The sequence below is a fragment of the Hemicordylus capensis genome, chromosome 1 (genome assembly GCF_027244095.1).
Source record: "Hemicordylus capensis ecotype Gifberg chromosome 1, rHemCap1.1.pri, whole genome shotgun sequence".
Taxonomy (NCBI): Eukaryota; Metazoa; Chordata; class Lepidosauria; order Squamata; family Cordylidae; genus Hemicordylus; species Hemicordylus capensis.
In genome coordinates this window covers 72,732,900-72,755,865 of record NC_069657.1, presented here as the reverse complement: position 1 = coordinate 72,755,865, position 22,966 = coordinate 72,732,900, and the positions used below count along the sequence as shown (strand labels likewise).

Below are 22,966 nucleotides of genomic sequence, written 5' to 3'. Positions count from 1 at the left end.
TTTGGTCCACTTCCTTTACTTCCTCCCTTATATGAATAAGCGGTAAAAGATGCCGAGTGCCCTCAGCAAATCTCATTTCTGTAGGCTTTATTCCCTGGGGGTGGGAGAGACTCCTATAGACAAAGCTACTGAGATCAGACAAGCAACTGAATGATGTTGGTTTCCATCATAACTGTTTTTGGGGAAATCATAACACATGGACAAATTAACAGTTCTCTTATAGATATTTTAATAAACTATTATGTATTTTCAATCTGAGCAACAATGCCTATTCCCCTACTGTCAAAGAGAAGCAATATGCTTTGTCCAACCATGCTAGCAACTTTTCCCGATAAGATAAGGAGCTGCCTTATGCAGAGGCAGCCTATTACGTCATCTAGGCCACAATGTGGCTCTAGCTAGCAGCAGCTCTCCTGAATCTCAGAGGCCTTTCCCAGTTTTGCTAACCAAGATCCTTTAGTTGGAGATGTCAGAAACTAAACTCAGAACCTTCTATACGTGAGGTATACATTCTTACATATAAGCCTAGCTACACATGTAGGAAGCAGCCAACTCTGACTGTTCAAAATTTTCTGATGATTAAGGGAGGAGCAGTCCACTCTCAAATGGCACCTTTCTCTGCTCCTGAAGGCCTCTTTCCTTTAAGACACAACGTTTTCATTTTGTAAGAAGCCAGTCTTGTACTGTGACTCACCAGGTCTCTTTCACTCCTTATCAGGGATGGGAAAAGGTGAAGAGTGAGTCCAAAGACTTGGGGCCAGATGTAGTGTCCATGCAACATTAAATGCATCAATATGAAGTTACAGACTTAGGTCTTCATGTGAATAACAACTGTGTGACTGTAATTTGGACTGAAATCACAGTGTGGAGGTAGGAGGTATACAATCCTTAACTGCCACACTGTTGTCCCACTGAAAATCATCCCCTTGAAGCACCTATTCAATCTTGAAAATTCCATTTGATACAATGGCACTTTGGGGTTTGATAGCTACTGAGCACGTGGCACTTGATAGCTACTGAGTACGTGGAAGACAGCATGCAAGTAAACAGTTAAATGCCCACTACCTTGCACTATGGTCCAGAGGCAAGCCACAGTCCCATGCAGCTGCTCTCAAAAGTAAATCTAAGTATGCAACTATAACACCAGTACATTGACTATCATGTGTAGTTTTGGCCCGTAACAGGCCAAGTTCAACAAATAGGTTCCAACTTCTGGAGTTTGTGAACTTCTGGCTGGTTTGTTTTAACTACCACAGGACAGAATTGCTGTCAATGGAAATCAACGGAGAATCCAGGATTTTATTATAGTTGTGATTGGGCAACAGCATGTCTCCCCCAAAACAAAAGGCAGTACTATACCAAATACAGGAGTTTGTGCTCTTTCTAACTAAGGCCTTATTTAGTGTGAAAAATGTGATTTTGGTTTAAAAAAATATTTAAAAGTGCAATACATCAACATGCAATTCAAAGGAGCACAAAGATACTGCATGTAATTGAGCACTACACAAGGGCTGGGAGAGAAGATCTGAGGGGGAAGCTCACTGACCTTTGCTGAAAATGGAAGGTTTTCTTAAATGTGCAATTTATAGCTAGGAATCGAAACCAGTCTCAGCTCACCTCTAACCTGCACTATTAACAGTGGACTACATTGAAAGACTATCATAACACACACTCTCAGCCAGAGTCCACCCAAACCTACAACATAAGGATAATGGATTGTATTGACAGTGGCATAGATTAAGAAAAGTGGTTAAACCACTAAAAAATATTTTTAACGTGAAATAAGACCCAAGTTCTTATTTCTGAATTCTGTTGCTACCTTATGTTGCTGGGGGAGAGGTACACCACGCTGCTGCCCAATCACAGGTACACTAAAAACTTGAATTTCAACAATGATCTCTCACTTCTACATCGGAAAAGACAAAAAAAGTTCCCAACATGAACCCAGAAGTTTCTTATCCAGACAAAGGGCTCTTCCAGATAAGTAATATATTCTAACTTCAATGCAAATTGCAAGAATAAATAAAATGAGTAATCCACGCTATGTGCAAGGATGTTGCACAATATTCTTAGTGTCACCTGCTGGCAATCTGTGAATAAACTGTATTTTCCCCCAAATTAGAATAAAAATAATTTGAAAAGAAACAGTTTATTAACAGACTGCCCGCAGTTGGTGCTAAGAACACTATGCAATGTCCTTGCATGTAGTGTAGATTCCTTGTTTTATTTACTGTAATTTGCACTGAAATCGAAATATATTGCCATTTGGAAGAGCACAAGAAGATGGGTCACTCACTCTTATGAGTGAGTCAATCTATCTATCTCTATATAGCTATATTACGGTAATAGACCAGCATATTTGAGTGAGTCACTTCAGCCTTCCCTAAGGAGAGGTGGAGAGCCAGTCTTGCAGTAGCAAGCACAAGTTGTCCCCACTGCTAAGGCTCACTTTGGTTTGCATTTGGATAGGTTAGGGATGACCTTAGTTGCCAGAGTTAGATGACATGAGAGCACTATCTGCTGTAAGATATTCCCCTTAAGGAATGGGCCAGTAGGCCAGTGGTAGAACATCTGCTTACATACAGGTACAATCCCCAGGTACAATCCCTGGCATCTTCAGGTAGGGCTGGGAAAGACTCCTGCCTGAAACCTTGTAGAGCTGCTGCCAGTCAGTGTAGCCAATACCGAGTTAGATGGACTCAGTGTAAGGCAGCTTCGCATGTTCCTGTCTATTGGGACTACTGTTCCCTCTAAGGCATGCATGTATGTGTGCGCTCTCACACATTTTTGATGTCCGCTCAGTTCGTTTTAGATCCTGCTCAGGTTGAATCAGGAAGGCACAACTCTGAATGCATGTGTGCACACACTGCCTTGATCCTGCCACCCAGAACAAAACTCATTCAGCACACAAATGGAAAAAAAAATAGAGAGAACACTGCTTGGGACAGTGGTTGGAGAGGCACCTTCTAAGATTCTAAACAATGAGAACCAGTTGCTTTCCACATGAGTAGCCATAAGATATAGCCAGGCTCTTAGTCCCCACAACTTACCTCTCCAGTAACCAAGTATTTTCCATCCGGAGAAAAAGCAAGGGCTGTGATCGTCTTCCTGCATAAAAGGGGTGGGTGTGGGTGGGAGAGAAGCCATATTGTGAAATAGCATGATTTGAGGTTTTCAACCCAGTACAAAATGAGGAATGGGTTTGAGTGGGCATATGAAAGCAAAACCAAGCCAGTCTATGCTGACTGGTTCAATGTAATCGCTATACCTCTACTACATCACAGAAAGAAGCTCCACAAAAGCCAAACATTGTATTCCAATATGTCTGCTTGTTGAAGAGACAGGGCTTAGAAACAATGGTCTTCCTAGGATGATTGTCCAGCTAAGTTTTGTTAGGGCTGTTGATCTGATTAGGAGTCATGCCCAGAAGAAAGAGAACTTCTAATCAGATCAAAGGTCCAGGCCTATCAACAGTCCAAGAAAGCAAAAACATAACATGGAAGTGAATGCAAGAACATATTTTATTACAGTTTATTTCATTTTTGTTCTTTATACTTATACCTGCAGAAGAACTTTGGCATTCTAAAACTACTGGATGATCCAGAAAGAAGTCATCATGTAGCCCAGGGGTTCTCAACAAGGGGTACTACTACCTCTAAGCATACTTGAAGGGCTCCCAGCTACTCCAGTCACCAATTAAGTTATTCATAAGCGGTCTTACTGAAATTGTCACATTAATTTTCGTGGGAGTACTTATGAGTAACTTAGACTGGATGTAAGCTAGTGACTGGAGAAGCCCATCTTATAATTTGCATGTGTGTACACACAAACACACACACACTCACTCTATGGAGTACCTGAGCTGAAGGGGTATGCTTGTTTAAGGTTGGCAACCCCTGACTTAGTCCATTCACTCTGTATCTTATTCAAAGTTGAGGATTATAAGATATAATACTGGATATATTCACCTAAATTACAAAACAGCTGATTGCAGCGCATAGTTTTCCAGCAGATCATCAGCTGCACAATTTCTTATAGTAATCTCAGGAGACATGAACACACTTAAATCAGTATTTCCACTTTTTTGCTTTCCTAGAAAAATATGGCTATGATTTCTTGGTAAATTAAGAATGAAAGTTAATAATTAAGAAAAGTTTTATAGTCACTCTGGTTCTGAACACACAAGAGCAATTGGTCCCAAAGATACCCTACAACTATTTTTATTTTTTTTAATGAGAAACTAACACAATATTTTAAAAATTTTGATTTGATTTTAGTTAATGATTTTTGAGTATTTTTGAGTAAATACTCAAAAATCATTAACTAAAATCAAGTGAAACTTCAACTTGGCTGGGTGTGACCTCATATCCTACATCCTTTTTCTCCATGTCTGGTTATGCAACTTCTATAGCCAATATTTCATTATCTAAACCTTTAGTCTGTTGAATACCAATATTAATACTAATATTATGCAAGTGATGCACAGGTTCTTGATTTAGTCTAATGCAGTTGTAGGACTAGCACCTACCTATAAGGTAGGCCACATGGAAAACTCTGAGCTCATTAGCAGAAGTAGTAAGATATAAACAAATAAAAAAGTTCACTCCAGTTAGAAACTCCCAAGCAATGCAAGTGAAGGTTGGTTTTGGTAGTTCAAAATGTTCCCTACAAAACTTGTTTTAGTGTGCTTCTCTGTCTAATAAAAATCCTATTAAGAGAAGCCAGAACTAACACTGGTAGATAGATAGCTTGTTCTACCACAGTCAATAACCATGATGTTTATTCCTTACAATTACCCTTGTGGGAAGCACAGCCAAAACCCATACGTTCTGCATGAATTCAAAACTGCAAAACACATTTCTAAGTACACAACAGTGACTAAGCTATAACTATCAATGGTCCATCTAGCTAACCTTGGCCGCATTTGACATTTCTCAAATTTTAGATACATTTTAAAGCTTGATCAAATCATCCAACTTTAGAGTATTAGCACAAATATTCCTCCACTATTAGCCGAAAATCAGTCCCAAAACTGCAGCTCCCAAATTGTTAACTTCATTGTCCAAATCTTTGCAGCCAGCAGTAGTTTTTTTGGTTTTTTAAAAATCTCTACACTTTGGAATTGTATTCAGTGTCCCAATACATTTAAGCAGAAGATGAAAATATACAAGAAAAACAAACAGCAGTGTTCCTCCCTCTCTCAACTATTCTTGGCTGGGAAGTATTCATGGGTTGACATCTTAAAATTATTCAAGGAAGTCCTATTGAAAGCCTTTGATCAGCTGCAAGAAGGTTTTGATGGTTGTTACTGTTGCTTAATTGGTTGCTTTTAATTTTTTAACTTCTTAATATTTGGTTTTAATTCTGGTTTTATTGTTTGTTTTGTAAACTGCCACGAGACATTTGTATGAGGTGATATATAAATGTGATAAATAAATAAAAATAAAAAGGACACATTTGGCATGCTTAACTTGCTCTTCTAATATCAACAGGATTTCCCTAAGTACATGTAGTCAGGATATCAGCCACTGTTTTTGGCAGAGGCGGAAGAAAGACCCTCTGTGTTTTCTTCCCAGGTAATGTATGGCAATCAGCCACCTAATGGCGCAGCAGGGAGCAAGTTCCCAGTTCGAATCCCTGCTGGTATGTTTTCCCAGACTATGGGAAACACCTATATGGAGCAGCAGCGATATAGGAAGATGCTGAAAGGCATCATCATCATCATCACCACCACCACCACGACGTTTATATCCCGCTCTTCCTCCAAGGAGCCCAGAGCGGTGTACTATATACTTGAGTTTCTCTTTCACAATAACCCTGTGAAGTAGGTTAGGCTGAGAGAGAAGTGACTGGCCCAGAGTCACCCAGCTAGTTTCATGGCTGAATGGGGATTTGAACTCGGGTCTCCCCGGTCCTAGTCCAGCACTCTAACCACTACACCACGCCGGCTCTCATCTCCTACTGTGCGGGACAAGATGGCAGTGGTAAACCCCTCCTGTCTTCTACCAAAGAAAATCACATGGCTCAAAACCACATAGCTCTGTGGTTGCCAGCAGTCAACACCGACTCGATGGCACAACTTTACCTTCAATGTATGGCCAGCCACTATGTGGGAGCTCTTCTGGGTTTCACTCACCTGGAGTTATTCAGGATATGGTGTTGTTTATTTTTCCTGGGGTTGAACAGCACAACGACACACCTACAAAATGAGAATTTTGAAAATTGACAAATGTACACAATAGCCTCATGAATATAGTTACTACATTCTGTGTTCTTTCATTTTTCTATTGTCAAGTGCTGATTTGCCAAATCCTGCAAGAGAAAAGCCGTCAGAACCATTTCAATAGATACCAAAAAATGCCTATGTTCCTTTCTTAATTAAGAGAATAAGAAGTAAGAATAAGAGTTTCACGTAACTCAGAGGGTTAACAGGAATATCATGCTTCCAAGTCTGTACTCTTATCAAATTTCTTTACACAACCCACTTGCAGAAGCAATTACTGGCTTTCCATACAGTTTCAAACATTTTCTCTCAACGTTTGAGGTGGCACACCCACAAGCTATCAATCTCAGGGCTGAAAGATAACCTCTTGAAGGCAGTGCACAAGCATGAAATAAACTGCCATCTCTCTCAAGCATTGCAAAACCAAGCTACAGGACTATTTTTAAAATAAATGTTTTTCCTAATTTTTAGAAATGAGATCAAAAGATGAAAGCTGGCATTAAATATTGTCACAGACACTTAGAGTTGGAAGGAACTCTAAAGTCTTTTAGTCCAATTCCTTGCTCACAGCTGCCTGAAATGACCGGGGGAGAGCTTGCTCGGGCTCTCCAGAGCCCAAGCCATGCCCGTGACATCACGCACATGGGGTGTCACTAAAGGGTCTGCCAGGCGGGGCCAAACACAGGCTGCCATTTGGCTGGCTCCACACCCGATTACTCCTTATTGCAGAACTTGAAACTTCCACATAGCATTATGGCCATTACTCATATTGAGGATATCAAACATTTCATGGGCCTCAATTCCATACAAAATCCTGGTAGCTGAATGAATGATCTGGCAGCTGAATGAATGATCTGGCAGCAAGAACCTCAACCACAGACAGCATTTAGGGCTAGGGTTGTCATAACCCTACCAGAAGACACTCTCTTCTGTTAAAACTTCCAAGGCAGGCAAAGTTTTTGCAAGTGTAGCTTCCACCACTACAGTGTTCACAGCCATGATTGAACTGCACCTACTGAATGTTTTACGGATACCAATCCTAGACAGGATTCCTTCGTTATGGAAATAAAGTTTAATTTGGATATTAAACATGTACTCTAGAACATGTACATGGTAGTCTGCCTCAATTACATGTATACTTCTCTACAACACACTTGTTTTCTTCCCACTACCCATTAAAAGACTGCTTTTTCAAATCTATATGCCTTTTATTTCTGGAGAATATCCTTGCCTCCCAAAACAACGCACTACAGCTATTTTGTTAAGGGTGAAAAAAAGTACGATAATTCCTCAAACAGAAATGCCAAAAGGGGCCAAAGGGCATTCATCTGCTTTATTTAAAAAGCTTCCCAGACACTGAACTAGTGGTCCCTCTAATTTTTCTCATGTGTGTGCGGAATGAGTTTTGTTCTGGGCGGCAGTATTAAGGCACTGTGTGCACACCTACATTCAGAGTGGGGCCAACCTGAACAGGATCTAAAATTAACTGAATGGACATCAGGAAACTTATAAGCGTGCGCATGTGCGCACGCCTTAGAGGGAACAGTGCACTGAACATGTATTTCATTGCAGGTGTGCCACATATACCAGCTGCTCAGTCTGTTGAGCACTTTAGAGTTTGTATGGGTAAACATCTCATGGCTGAATAGCATTTCTTTATGCAAGCAGGAAGAGATGAGGAGGAGATCTGGTCTTGTGTTAGCAAACATCAGTTGTCCCCAGGGGCGTATCTAGGACGGGGCAGGCAGGGCATGTACCCTGGGCGCCACTTGAAGGGGGGGTGCAATTTTTAAAATTAATTTTTTTAATGGCTGCCAGAAACAAAATGGCCACTGCGCATGCTCAAATGGCCTCTGTGAAGCCCTTGGCCATGCCAGGCCTCGCAGAGGCCAGTTGAGCATGCACGGTGGCCAGTTTTCAGTGGCCATTAAAAAAAGTTTTTAAAATGGCCACCGCACATGCTCAAATGGTCCCTGTGAGGCCCTAGAGGCCAGCAGGGGGGGGAAACTTTGCAGACCCCCCCATGGCCTTTAGGAAGCCCCCCAAAGAGACTACAAGTAAAAAAAATTAAAAATTTAATATGTCACTGTACACATATTCAGATTGGCACTATGTACAGAGAATCAGCTTGTGAATACTGAGCTGAAGTTTATGAGCTAGGATTGTATTCATTTGCTCTTACTTTGCTTCTTGTGATAAATGAGTTAAATGTGATGTCTTAATAATATGGTTATTAATGGTGAGTTTGTCTCTGAATCAGTGTGAAATCCTTAGTATTAAGGCCCACTGGGAGTTTCTTGCTCTATTTCTCTCATATTAACTGTCTTTCTGAAATACTAGAATATATTCCAAGCAATGACACAATTTACTCTGCACATCCTTTAATTATTTTCAGAGTATCTGGGAAAAGTCAAATTCTCCATTTATTTTTAAAACTTATGTAATAGTGATGCTACAATGCATAGTAGAGAATTAGACAGGCACTTCTGTTTAGTTTTCCAAGTACACCTCCACATAGTATTTGGGTATTTCATGAGCTCCAGCATACTGAAATTTGTAGTTTCCCAGCATTTTTTGGTCTGGCTACATCCACTGCTAAATAGTTTTTGAAATATTAAAAGATTAATGAGCTTGACATATTTTTCAGCTGATATTATGGTAAAGTTATCTGAATGATGGGTGTCAGATGTTTGGACAGGGGGCACAATTTCAGTGCTTGCCCTAGGTGCTATTTTCCCTAGATATGCCTCATTGTCCCCTTTACTAAGCAAGGTCTACCTTGGTTTGCATTTGTGTGAGCACTGTAAGACATTCTCCTTAAGGGATGGGGCTGCTGGGGCTGCTCTGGGAAGGGCATCTGAATGCTTGCAGGCATAAGGTTCCAAATTCCTCCCAGGCATCTCCAAGATAGGGCTGAGAAAGACTCCTGTAACCTTGTAGAAGCTGCTGCCAGTCTGTGTAGACAATCCTGAGCTAGATGGACCAATGGTCTGATTTGTATAAGGCAGCTTCCTATGTTCCTAAGCAAGAAATCCAAAACGAGTGGGAGAGAACTTGGGGAGTCACAGAATCACCATATTTTCCTGGATCCAAGATGAGGTCTCCCTACAGTTCTTTCCTGTTAAATATGGGGGTAGTCTTGAATTCAGAGTCCCCATTCTTTTGGGTACATACCAGTAGAACCTATATTTAATATTTCTCTTTTAAGGCATAGTCTTAAATTCAGGGTTGCCTTCTATTCAGGTAAATATCACTGGACAAGGGAGACTGTAGAAAAGTTGTGCCAACCAAGAGTGCAAGGGACAGAGACTGAACAAATAAGACATGACTGGCAAACCTGAGGCTCTTCAGCTGTTATTGGACTACAACTCCCATCATCTCTATCCATAATTTATTCTGTCTGGGCACAATGGGATTTGTAATCCAACAACAGCTAGAAAACTTCTAGTTGGTCAACCCAAAATAAATGCTCCACAGGAGATACCAGAGCAGATTAAGATACAACATGATTACAAAACAGGGAGAGCATAATACAGAAGGATTTTTTAAAAATTGCTAGGCATGTAAATTAATTGGAGATTATACCAGTTTAAATGTATGCAGAAAAGGCTCGGCAGTAAGGCGTCAAAGAAATTAAAAAGCAAGGAGAAAGGGAAGGCAACTTGACAGCAAACACAGCTGAAAAGTGAAAGATGAGCAAACATCATTGGGAACATCTCCCATCTGCACAGCTGAGAACTAGAGACACAGAAGTTTTTCTCTTTAAAGAAAAATTCTTGCATTAAAATTCCTGTTCCTTAGTTCCTAGAACATAATTATGTTTCTTAGTTTCTAGAAACACAAGAACATGTTTATACTAGGGTAACTGACTACTATCCAGACACAGCCTCTTCATCCTGCGTCAGCTTCACTGCCTACCAGTCTGCTTCCAGGTTAGATTCAAGGTGTTGGTATTGACCTTTAACATCCTACACGGCTTGGGGCTGGGGTACCAGTAGGACCGCATTCACCCATATGAATCTGCCAGGGCCCTCTGCTCATCATATCAGACCCTGCTCATGACCCCACCACTAACAGAGATCTGGTTGGCAGGACTAGAGACAGAGCCTTTTTGGTTGTGACCCCTCGGCTTTGGAACACCCTCCCTGAAGAGCTTCGCCATACTCCCTCTCCTCAATGTTTTTTAAAAACATCTTAAAATGGACCTTTTTAAGGAGACTTTTTAATGCTCCTTTTTGAGGTTTTTTGTAATATCTGGTAGATTCTTTAGCATTGTATAATTTTCCGTTTTAATTTGAACCTAATAATGATTGTGGTTTTTAATCTGACAACTTTTGTTTGTTTGTTTAATTTAGTTAATTTTATTACTTTTATTGTATCTTCTTTCTGTCTTATTGTTGTGAACCGCCCTGAGCAGTATTGCACTGGAGGGGTGGGGTATAGCTACAGCACTGAGGAACTGGTGTTAGGGGAGATAATATTAAAGAACGAAAGAAGACTGGTTCTTTGTGGGCTGTTTCAGACAAACAGCCTCCTCTACACATGAGAAGGAAGAGGCTGTGGCAAGAGCATGCCCACACCAATGTCACTAAAGGATGTGCTCCAGCAATTTTGACACGTCATCTGATCACATGTCGGGGCGTTCAAATCACCCCTACATGTGCTGCAAAACCATTTAGAGGGGCGATTCAGATGAACACCCCTGACATATGCTCAGAGGATGTGCCAAGATCATATCAGCACATTCTCGCAACAGCCCCATCCTTCTCATGTGTAGAGGAGGCGGATCGTCTGAACCAGCCTGTGAGATTGAGTAAGGGAGGAAAGGAAGCTCAATTGGCAGGGGGGAGTGCAGGCAGGGGAGTGTTTAGTCATTATGTAGAAGAACCTATTTACTTTGCCTATATTGTATAACTCAATAATGTAACACCTAGGGAAGAATCACAGTTCCTTATTGTCTGCTCCCTACTACAGAACAATAATAATGGTACACGGCAGGAGTCTATGCAAGGCTGGCTACAGGTCTGTGGGAGCCTTGGATAAAATGCCATGCAGCCTCCCCATGTCATGTCCCTCATTTGGGTTAGGGATGTGCAAACAGGGTTGAATCCAAACCGATTCGGTTCGAAGGTTCAAAGGGCAATGAATTGGCAATGCCGATCCGAGTTCGAACCAAACAGAGCCTGGTTCTATTCAAACTGGTTTGAGACCGCAAAACTGGGTTGGGTGGTAGGCACCCATGTATGCCAACTACCACCCAAACCCCAAAGCAATCGGACACTCCTGTGATTATTAATGATTTTTTCAATTTTTGCATTTCTCCCATAGGGGAATACATGTAAGCAGAACAGTGAGGAATACATGTAAGCAGAACCTGCACCCTATTGGCCCGGGGGAGGGCAAAGGTGGGGGCTCCCAAGGTGGAAGTTTCAAATCCTCCTTGAAGCCAAGCCTCTGGCCTAGCAAAGTCACTGTGGTTGCAGTCTTCCTTGACTCCCTTCTGGCCTGCTGGTGGTGGTGAGAGTCCACTTGGCAGACCCAGCTGTATTTTGGCAAAACACATGCCCGAAGAGAAAAGCAGGAAAAAAAGTTGGTGTTTGTTATCCTCCTTCACCGTGGTGTGTTTTTGCCTTGCCTCTCTTTCTTTGCAGTTGCGTGATGCTGGGCTGGTTTTACTGCCTTGTGCCAACATCTTGATAAGTCTCTTGTTGGTTTGTGTGGCTGTTGTGTAGTCTGATGTTTTATTTGGTTACCTTGGCTTTGCAGTTGTGTGGACACAGTAGCAGCAGGTCAGTTTCTGTGGTGGTTTTTTGGTTCTTAGCTGGGTCTCTTTTTAGTTGTGTCACTGTGTGTTGGTAGTATGGCCTGCTAGGGGTACAAACCTGGGGTGGGAGGTAGGCACCCATGGGTGCCCACCACCCACCGAACTCCCAAGCAATGGTCACTCCTGTGATTTTTTTAAATGCATTTTTTCTTCATTTCTCCCATAGGGAACAATGGGGGGTTGAGGTGGCCCATCTGGCCCATTTCCCCACTTTGTGGGGGGTGCCTGGGCACCTCAAAGTGGGTCTGGGGGCACAGCAGGTTGTGCCAGAACTCTCCACAGGAAGCTCCTCTGAAGACCTTTTCATAATATTACATACAATCCAGATAATCCACTCTGAGATAGACTGTTAAGTGAGACCAGAACTAAAAAATTCCTGGAAAAGCCCCCTGTAAACCCCACCGACTTGGGGCTGCCTGGGGAGAGTTCTGGCACAACCTGCCGTGCCCCCAGACCCAATTTGGGGTGCCCAGGCATCCCTCAAAGGGGGGGAATGGGGCATCCTCAAATCCCCATTATTCCCTATGGGAGAAATACAAAAACTGAAAAAATATCCAAAGATTCATTAATAATCACAGGAGTGACTGATTGCTTTGGGGTTTGGTGGGTGGTATGCACCCCTGGGTGCCTACCATCCATCCCGGTTTTGTGCCCCAGGTGCTCCACATAGAGAGTAATGGGCCAGTTCATGTTCCCATTATACCCTATGTAAAGCTTTTTAGAACCGGTTTGAGTTTGAACTGAATGGGGTGAGGAGGGTTTCAAGCAAAACCAAAACCAAAGCTACCCACCCTGGTTCGAAGCTGGTTTGAATTTGAACCAAACAGGCCAAGCCATTTTTGTGCACATCCCTAATTTGGGTAGGCCCTAGGAAGTTTAGTAGATGATAAGTAGCAAATAGCTGCAACAGCAGCAGCACAGTTTGGAGGGACTGTTTTCATTTCTAGAGCAATGGAGATTTGATTTGATTTAACTTTGCAGTAACACTACACATCAGTGGTCAGGGAAGGATAAGAAAATTAAAACAGCAGCTCCAGCTGGGCCAGTGCTCAGAGGAGCACCACCGGTCATCATCACTGCTGCTGCCACCACCACCTGCAAAGTTCACCAGAGCCTACACATGTGGAGTCAAATGTGGTGGGCTTGGTTACCTGATGGCAAGCAGCAGTGACACTCCTCTCAGTGCCAGTTTGGCAGAAAGGATCATTTTTAATTTCCCCTCAATGCCCTGGCTTCCAACATAACATAAATGAGAAGGATTTAGGGTGCCCAGTGGAAGTGCATATAGTGGTGTTGGACCTTCCCGGCATGCTGGGGCTCCATCATTTGGCCAATAGAGCCGTATGTTGATGCCAGCTCTGAGTGCAAAGAAAGGGACATAAAGACAGCTATATTAATTTCAGTTATTTTCTTACAGATCTAAATCAATTGTGGGCATGAAATATATCTAAATTGGTTCCAAATGTCTGAAATGGTTATCAAACTTTTTTAAAAAAATTAGTGTCTAAACTGAAACATTAAAAAATACTGATGAACCAGAACCAGAGAGTTAAATAGTGATGAACCTGAACTTGAACTGAACTCAATTTTTAATGGTTCGACGCCCTGGTTCCTCTCCAAATGCCTGTTCTTTATCCAAGAGAAACTTGCATTATCCTCAGCATCCCAACCAAGAAGAAAAGAACTTCATCTCATTTAGATTGCATTCATTCAACCAGTTGTATGAACGATCTTTCTGTTTGGTCCAGTTTATTGAGAGCTGGGGTACTGACTTTTTAAATTGGGCTTTAATTTTTTTCAGTTGCTTTGAAAACTACTATTATCCATTCAAAGGCTAAAGCAAGAACTCCCTGCCATTTCTAAAAACCAACTCGTAGAGTATATGCTTTGTACACATAAAGGCCCCTGGTTTAGTCCCAGGCATTTCTAGTTCTAAGGATCTCAGACAGGCTGAACAAGGAAAGGTCCCTGCTCCAGACCTTGGAAAGGTGCAGCCAGTCATATCTACTGTACTAAGCTATATGGGACAATACTCTGATTTGATAAAGAGTAGTTTCATATATTTTATATGAAAGGCATTTGGTACCTAAAGCAGAGGAAGCACACACAGAATTAAGTATCGCCACTTTGGACAGTCCACATCTTTTCATCAACACTACAAATCGCCCAGATATACACAGACACAATAAATCCACCATGTAAGCCCACCTACCCCTGCCACAATTCCCTGAAAAACCTTGAGAAGATAAACTGAGTTTCCCTCACCCCAATAATCAGTTTTTTATAGGTCAGTTAAAACTGGCCCTAACCACTAGCACTCCTCATTTTGTGAGGATGTGCATGTCACAACTATGTCAGCAAATTTTCACCCATAATCAAGCTGAGGTAGAGTCTGAAGACTTATTCCAAAAGGCTGAAGGGTATAATTAAAAAACTTGTGAGAGCAAGAGCCAAAATAGTTACAAAACAAAAGGGATTTAAGACCCACCCTCCTGGGACACTGCTTTTACACTCTGCTAGTCTTACATAAGAACAGCCCTGCTGGATCAGGCCCAAGGCCCATCTAGTCCAGCATCCTGTTTCACACAGTGGCCCACCAGATGCTGCTGGAAGCCACAGACAGGAATTGAGGGCGTGCCCTCTCACCTGCCAGTACTCCCCTGCAACTGGTACTCAGAGGCATCCGGCCTTTGAGGCTGGAGGTGGCCCACAGCCCTCCGACTAGTAGCCATTGATAGACCTCTCCTCCATGAAGTCATCCAAATGCCTCTTCAAGCCATCCAGGTTGTTGGCTGTCACCACATCCTGTGGCAGAGAGTTCCACAAGTGTATCACGCGTTGTGTGAAAAAGTACTTCCGTTTGTTGGTCCTAGACTTCCTGGCAATCAATTTCATGGAGTGACCCCTGGTTCTAGTGTTGTGTGAGAGGGAAAAGAATCTCTCTCTCTCCACTTTCTCCACACCATGCATGATTTTATAGACCTCTATCATGTCTCCCCGCAGTCGTCTTTTTTCTAAACTAAAAAGCCCCAGGTGTTGTAGTCTTGCCTCATAAGAAAGGTGCTCTAGGCCCCTGATCATCTTGGTTGCCCTCTTCTGTACCTTCTCCAGTTCAACAATGTCCTTTTTAAGATGTGGCGACCAGAATTGTACGCAGTACTCCAAGTGTGGCCGCACCATAGTTTTGTATAAGGGCATTATAATGTTAGCCGTTTTATTTTCAATCCCCTTTCTAATGATCCCTAGCATGGAATTGGCCTTTTTCACAGCTGCCGCACATTGAGTCGACACTTTCAACGAGCTGTACACCACGACCCCAAGATCCCTCTCCTGGTCCATCACCGACAGCTCGGATCCCATCAGCATATACTTGAAGTTGGGGTTTTTTTGACCCAATGTGCATCCCTTTACACTTGCCAACATTGAACCGCATTTGCCATTTTGTCGCCCACTCCACCAGTTTGGATAAATCCTTTTGGAGCTTTTCACAATCAGTTATGGATTTCACTACCCGGAAGAGTTTGGTATCATCTGCAAATTTGGCCACATCGCTGCTTACCCCCGATTCTAGATCATTTATGAATAAATTAAAAAGCACCAGTCCCAGAACAGATCCCTGGGGGACCCCACTTCTTACTTCCCTCCATTGTGAAAACTCTCCATTTATACCTACCCTCTGTTAACTGTCTTTCAACCAGTTAGCAATCCACACATGTACTTGTCGCCTTATCCCATGACTGCTAAGTTTCCTCAGGAGTCTTTGATGAGGAACTTTGTCAAAAGCTTTTTGGAAGTCCAGGTACACTATGTCAACTGGATCACCTTGATCCACACACTCGTTGACACTCTCAAAGAACTCCAAAAGGTTGGTCAGGTAAGATTTACCTTTGCGGAACCCATGCTGGCTCACTCCCAACAGGGCCTGTTCTTCTAGGCGCTTTACAATTTTATCCTTGAGGATGCTTTCCATCAATTTGCCTGGAACGAACGTTAGGCTAACCAGCCTGTAATTTCTCAGATCGCCCCTGGACCCCTTCTTGAAAATCGGTGTTACATTTGCTACTCTCCAGTCCTCTGGTACATAGCCCGATTTCAGGGATAAGCTAAATATTTTAGCAAGGAGGTCGGCAATTTCACATTTTAGTTCTTTGAGGACTCTTGGATGGATGCCATCCGGCCCTGGTGATTTGTTAGCTTTCAGTTTTTCCAGACAGTTTAGAAAATAATCCCTTGTCACTTCTATCTGACTCAGCTCTCTAGCCTCCATCCCTAAAAAGCCTGGTTCAGGAACAGGTATATGCTCAGTATCCTCTGCCGTGAAGACAGATGCAAAAAACTCATTCAGCTTCTCTGCAACCTCCATATCCTCCTTAATAATTCACTCCCTCATTGTCTAATGGTCCAACTGCCTCCCTGGCAGGTTTCCTGCTTCTGATGTACTTAAAGAAGTTTTTGTTATTCCCCTTGATACCTTTGGCTAAATGTTCCTCAGACTCTCTTTTTGCCTCCCTTATTGTCACCTTGCATTTCTTTTGCCAGAGTTTGTGTTCCTTTCTGTTCTCTTCGTTTGGACAGCCCTTCCAATTTCGGAAGGAAGTCTTCTTCCCTTTTATGGCTTCCTTGATGGTACCCGTTAGCCATGTTGGCATCCTCCTGGACTTAGTGGTACCTTTCCTCCTTTTGGGTATACAATCTAACTGGGCTTCTAGTATTGTGGTTTTGAGTAAACTCCATGCACTCTGGAGCAAAGTGACTCTCCTGATTTCCCCCCTCAGCTTTCTTTTCACCATACTCCTCATTTTGGAGACGTTTCCTCTTCTGAAATTCAAAATGTCTGTGTTAGACATCCTTGGTGATTCTCTCCCCGCATGTATGCTGAATTTGATGGCACTGTGGTCACTGTTCCCTAAAGGGCTGATGACAATGACGTCACGCACCAGGTCCTGGGTGTCACTCAGAATTAGATCCAAGGTTGCCTTCTCTCTGGTTGGTTCCATGACCAACTGTTCTAGGGCACAGTCATTTAGCATATCTAGAAATTTGACCTCTTTGTCCTGACTTGAATGTTCAATTTACCGTCTATGTGTGGGTAATTGAAATCACCCATAATTTCAGCCCTGCCTCTCCTTGACGCCTCCCTGATTTCCTCCTGCAACTCCCAGTCACTGTCGGCATTATGATCCAGAGGACAATAGCACATCCCCAGTAGCACGTTACCTTTCCAGCCTTGTATAGTCACTCACAGGGTTTCTGTGGAGGACTCCAGTCCACCTAGGTTTTCTAGCTTGTTAGAATCTATGCCTTCTTTAACATACAGTGCTACCCCTCCTCCAAGGCGCCCCTCCCTGTCCTTTCTATTGAGTTTATACCCAGGGATAACAGTGTCCCACTGGTTCTCACTGTTCCACCATGTTTCTGTTATGCCCACTATATCTATTTTTGCGTTAGCAACCAAGCACTCCAGCTCACCCATCTTGGCTCAGAGGCTTCTGGCATTGGCATATAAGCACCTATTTACTGAATCTCTCCCCTGATGTATGCTATTCTTTTGACTCTTTGACTGTATGGCACAGCCTTCTGTCTGCTCTTTATGCGGTTCTGCTCTGTCCCCTTCTGTTTTATCTGAATTCTTTGCAGCCTCACACTTTAAAGTATGGCTTTTGCTAAATGGGATACTGCCCAGCTCCCATCGGCTGTTCCCCAGGTGTCATTTTAAAAGCTGCTCTGCAACCTTTTTGATTTTAAGCGCCAGCAGTCTGGTTCCATCTTGGTTCAAGTGCAGCCTGTCCCTTTTGTACAGGCCTTGCTTGCCCCAAAATGTGTCCCAGTGCCTAACAAATCTAAACCCCTCCTCCCAGCACCAACATCTCATCCACGCATTGAAACCCCTCGGCTCTGCCTGTCTCACTGTACTTGCGCGTGGAACAGGTAGCATTTCTGAGAATGCTACCTTGGGGGTCTTGGACTTCAAAATGCTACCTATCAGCCTAAATTTGACTTCCAGGACCTCCCAACTGCATTTCCCCACATCGTTGGTGCTGACGTGCACCACGACAGCTGTCTCCTCCCCAGCACTGCCTAGGAGCCTGTCTAGACGCTGCATAATGTCCGCAACCTTCACACCAGGCAGGCAAGTCACCGTGCGGTCAATACGCGGGTCACAAACCCATCTCTCTATCCCTCTAATAATCGAATCACCAACTACAAGGAGGGGTCCCTTCTAAAGGAGCATTTCCCTCTTCCTCAGACCGATGTCCTCCTTGCCCAAGACCTTCATTCTCCCTGACAGCAGAGGAGCTACCAGCCCTGGAGTGGGATGCCTCTATCACATCCCTGAAGGTCTCATCCACATACCTCTCTGTCTCTTTGAGCTTCTCCAGATCCGCCACTTTGAGGGAACGGATTTGTTCCCTGAGAGCCAGGAGCTCCTTGCACCAAGCACACACCCATGACTTCTGCCCATGGGGCAAATAGTCATACATGTGGCACTCTATGCAATACACTGGGAAGTGCCCCTTCCCCTGCTGACCTTCTATCTTCATACTGTTTTTGTTGGCTGTTTACAGTATTTAGGGAGCTTATTGTCCATTTATTAGATAGTTTATTAGGATAGGTCTCAGCTGTAATGGTCAACTATTTAACTGTCCAAACAGCCTTTCCCAAGAATATGAGGGATACGAGGGAGGGATATGTACTTATGTTCTCTTCTCCACCAGGCTCCTTGTGATCGCAGGGGCTTGTTCCAGGCTCCCCCGCACACTTCCCGCTAAACCCCTACATCCTGTTTGCTATGCTCTGTTCGCTATGCTCTCCTCACTAACCAGCAATTTCCATCTCCTTTTTTAAATCTTACTATCATACCAAGGGAGGGCGATATGTCCCTGCGGTCCTGAAACTATTTGAGGCAAAAGCAGTTGCACAGTTACTATATGATGCACATTTGTTTCCTTACTCTAATCTTGCTTTGGTAGACACAGTACAATCCAAGTTTTTAAGATCAATTATGCAAGTCCCTAGATGTGTCTCTAAAACAGTGCTGAGATTGGAATTGGGAGTCATAAACGTGGAGACCCGGATGTAGATTACCATCTTTAACTGCTGGTTGAAGGTCGTATTCTCTTATGGGGCAGGCCCCACCGATACTTGAAGACAGCTTCCGATCATAGTGAAAGTCAGCTGTTAAAGAAAAGCTTGCTCTTTACGGCTTTTCTCCTGAAGCACTGCAATCTATGGGCTATGAACAAGCAAAAAAAGGCTGTAAAGCAAAGAACATTATCTATAGAATGGAAAAACGAGAGGAGTATGGCCCCAAACCAACTCAAAATATGGAGATTTTCTTTAAGTACTAAACCGGCTGATTATTGCCAAGCTCTAATTACCCTTAAGTACTGCAGAGCATAAGCCACATAATGGGCACAGCGGGGCAATGGCTGGACTACCAAGCCAGAGGTTGCCGGTTCGAATCCCAGCTGGTATGTTTCCCAGACTATGGGAAACACCTATATCAGGCAGAAGTGATATAAGAAGATGCTGAAAGGCATCATCTCACACTGCACAAGAGGAGGCAATGGTAAACCCCTCCTGTATTCTACTAAAGACAACCACAGGGCTCTGTAGTCGACATTGACTCAACGGCACAATTTACCTTTACCGCAGAGCATTTGCGCTGGCTAGTTTTGACATATTGCCTCAATGCTTCTATATGGCAGGATTTCTTAATGCTGAATGCTACTGCCCTTGTGATGCACAGGCCATAGAGGATGTGGGTCATGTTTTATTATATGGCAATTTTTAATAGGGACTCATGTGAGTAGTTAATTTTACCTTTTATTAAGGACATACCAGGCAGTGAAGAGGATTCTCTTGTCAGAACACCAAGCCAATGTTACTTACAGCGTGGCTAAGTTCTGAATGAATATACGACAACACCTAATGACTAATAAGAGCCTCTCCATCTCTGACAACTTTTAAAAGATCTTTAAAGATGCATCTGTTCACCCAGGCTTTTAATTAAACATTGTTTTAATGGTTTTAACATTGTTTTAAAATATTGTTTTAAAATTTTAAATTGTTGTAATGTGTTAACTGTTTCTGTTGTCATTTATTTTGCTTTGTTGTAAACTGCCTAGAGAAGCGAGTTTTGGGCAGTATAAAAATATGTTAAAAATAAAATAAGTCAAGTAAGTAAATTAAGTAAGTAGTGGAATAGTTTACTATGTCATTATATATTTGTAAAACTATATTGTTGCTATTTTGCTACATGGGTGGGACAGTGGTGCCCTCCAACAAGACACCCCTCATATTTCTGGATATTCCCCCTTTTAGTTTTAGTTTTTGCGGGGTGGGGGAGTGACTACACATAGATAATCATGTGCAACCACAACACGTTTATATTTTGCAATAAGCATAACTGCACACATTTTACATGCTCCCCCGCACCCACCCACCCACACGAGAAGCAGCCCTTAGGAAGTCAAAGCAAAGCCACTAAGTAGACAGATAGTAATACCATCCCCACCCTCCAGAAAAGCAAGCAGACTCTCAGTTCTTCCCACACTGATCACATTAGTTCACTACCACACTTGGACACATTTTCCGGCATAACTAATGAGAAATAGAGTAAAGGAGCTGCTCTATTCTGAATTAATGATGTTAGAGTGGTGCTACTCATCACTACGTTTGTGGGAAACAAACAGGGCTACACCACTTTTCATCAACAGAAGCATAAAACGTGAATGTAAAGAATGCATGTACAAACAACATTACTCACTCATGTACATGCCTTTGAGAAACCTGATTAATCCAGGTTTCCCAGAGGCATATGCATGGGTATTTCAAGATGCACGTGCATGCATGTTTTACTTACACATTTTCTTTGCTATGGAGAACACCAGAGTAGCCTAATATTTCCCACAATCTTATGCAATGCTTCCTTTACCTGTTCTTCCTAAAAGAACACATGCACAAAAGCCATGAGTACCCAACATTATATAATCATCACTGTCACTTTCTGTGACAATCTGCAAGAAAATTCACAGGACCTTGTCAGATGGTACCTGCCACACAGAACTTAGGGCTTTGATCTCCGGTAGATGGAGATTTAAAACAGATGGAATGCTATGCATGACATCAACGCAGAGTGTGGAGGACCAAAACATATTTTAAAAGATGGCAGTAGCACTGGAGAAGCTTGTTAGCCTGACATAACTTCTGCATTGTAATGAATCGTGACCCGACAGAACGTTCTGAATCTAAAAGTCTTCCTTGTCCTGTACATGTTTCCTTAGAGTTTGACCTGTTGTTGAAACTAGAATTTGCGCCAACAGAACCCACCCAGCAGAACAGATTTCCAACAGTACAGTCATCTACCCTGTGGAATACATTGAACTCTTTCCAGAGATCATGAGATATACCCACACCTATTAGCCCCCAGGGATGGGGGTGGAAGATGTCAGTAATAAAGCAAATGCCAGCTTACGAAAACATGTTTTAGCAACAATAATATTTTCACAGGTGTTTTTTTAAAACCCAGGTTCCTTTAGCAACGACACCAAGTATTGTACACACTTAGAATATCTAGAAAAATAGAAAGAGAAGCAAAAAGCGTCTGACATAAAGGAATGCAGGAACTACTCAAGAAGTGTGTACCTGGAAATCTAGAAAGAAATGAGCACTGAGATATCCAACTGCAACTCATAGTATTACAAAAGCATTTGAGATTAACTAGTTTTTCCTACTACTACGAATATTTATACACCACTTTTCAACCACAGTTCCCAATGCAGTTTACACAGATGGATGGCTCCCTGTCCCCAAAGGGCTCACAATCTAAAAAAGAGACCTAAGATAGACACCAGCAACAGCCACTGGAGGGATGCTGTGCTGGGGATGGATGGGGCCAGTTGCTCTCATCCTGCTAGATTTTTAAATTTTTATTCTGTTCCCCAAGGAGTAAGCAACCACATTAAAATCAAGTAGTAAAATCACTAGTTATAAGAATGAACATTAGAAAAATCCTGCTCATCCATAGTCAAATGCATTTCTGAATGAAAAGACTTCTGAAAGAATATGTAAAAAATTTTTGTCAGATCTATGAACAGCGTTTTCAAAACGCTGCGTTTTCATGAAAAATGGCTCTCCGCTGTTCCTTGTTCAAATTTGTGACACAGAGCATACAACTGAGACATTGTTCTCGACTGACAATAACCTCTCTCACATGTACTCTTATAGTGAGGATATGGGAGACGTTAATGTTCAATTGAAGTCCACAAATTAAGGCCGTTGTTGCAAAGGATAAACGATGATGTAATAAAATTGATAAAAGATTATTATTAGTTAGTTCATAAATTTTATCTCACTCAGTCTTGCAATCCAAGAGATTATTATAAGTGATAAAGACAAGATAAACAATGGGTGGAATCCATTGGGAATGTCTGCATAAATCTCCCTTAAAATAAGTAGGAGGTGCCACAAACTGTGGGAGACATTTCCCTCTCCCCTGTGCAGAGTGAGGGCAAACAAGTCGTCTTTGCCCTCACTGACATGTGGCACCAAGACAACGAAGTAGCCTTGATGGAGTAAAAAAGAAGGAGAAGAAACCTTATCAAGTGTGTGGTGTTGTTTTTTTAAAATGGCACTGAAGCAGCTGCAAAGAGTTGAGGTTGGTGATTTGGGGGGGATCTTTTCCACCCTCACATTTCTCACCCTGAAAATGCTTGCAGGCAAAAAGTTGGTACAGCCTTAATTTCTGCATGACCAACATGATCTGCCTGTTAAACAAGATCTGCCTATTACAATATCAAATGCACCCATAGCTATTGCCATTGTTATAGCACGAACAAAAAGGTAAGTGTTCATTAATTTTAAAATTTGAACTGATAATTAGGAATAGGAAGCAGGCATTAGGGGTATACAAACAG

The 22,966-nt window shown here is 42.5% G+C and overlaps 1 protein-coding gene across 7 annotated transcripts in view; it reads right to left on the bottom strand.

Moving 5' to 3' along the window:
• MAPKBP1 (mitogen-activated protein kinase binding protein 1) overlaps positions 1-22,966 on the bottom strand; it is a 164,881-nt gene that overhangs the window by 80,141 nt on the left and 61,774 nt on the right. For all 7 annotated transcript variants that reach the window (XM_053283011.1, XM_053283012.1, XM_053283014.1 and 4 more), the window contains exons 4-5: positions 6,137-6,199; positions 3,051-3,108 (exon numbers count right to left, since the gene is read on the bottom strand). In XM_053283011.1, the coding sequence (XP_053138986.1) occupies positions 3,051-3,108; positions 6,137-6,199 (121 nt within the window). The remainder of the gene's footprint in view (positions 1-3,050; positions 3,109-6,136; positions 6,200-22,966) is intronic.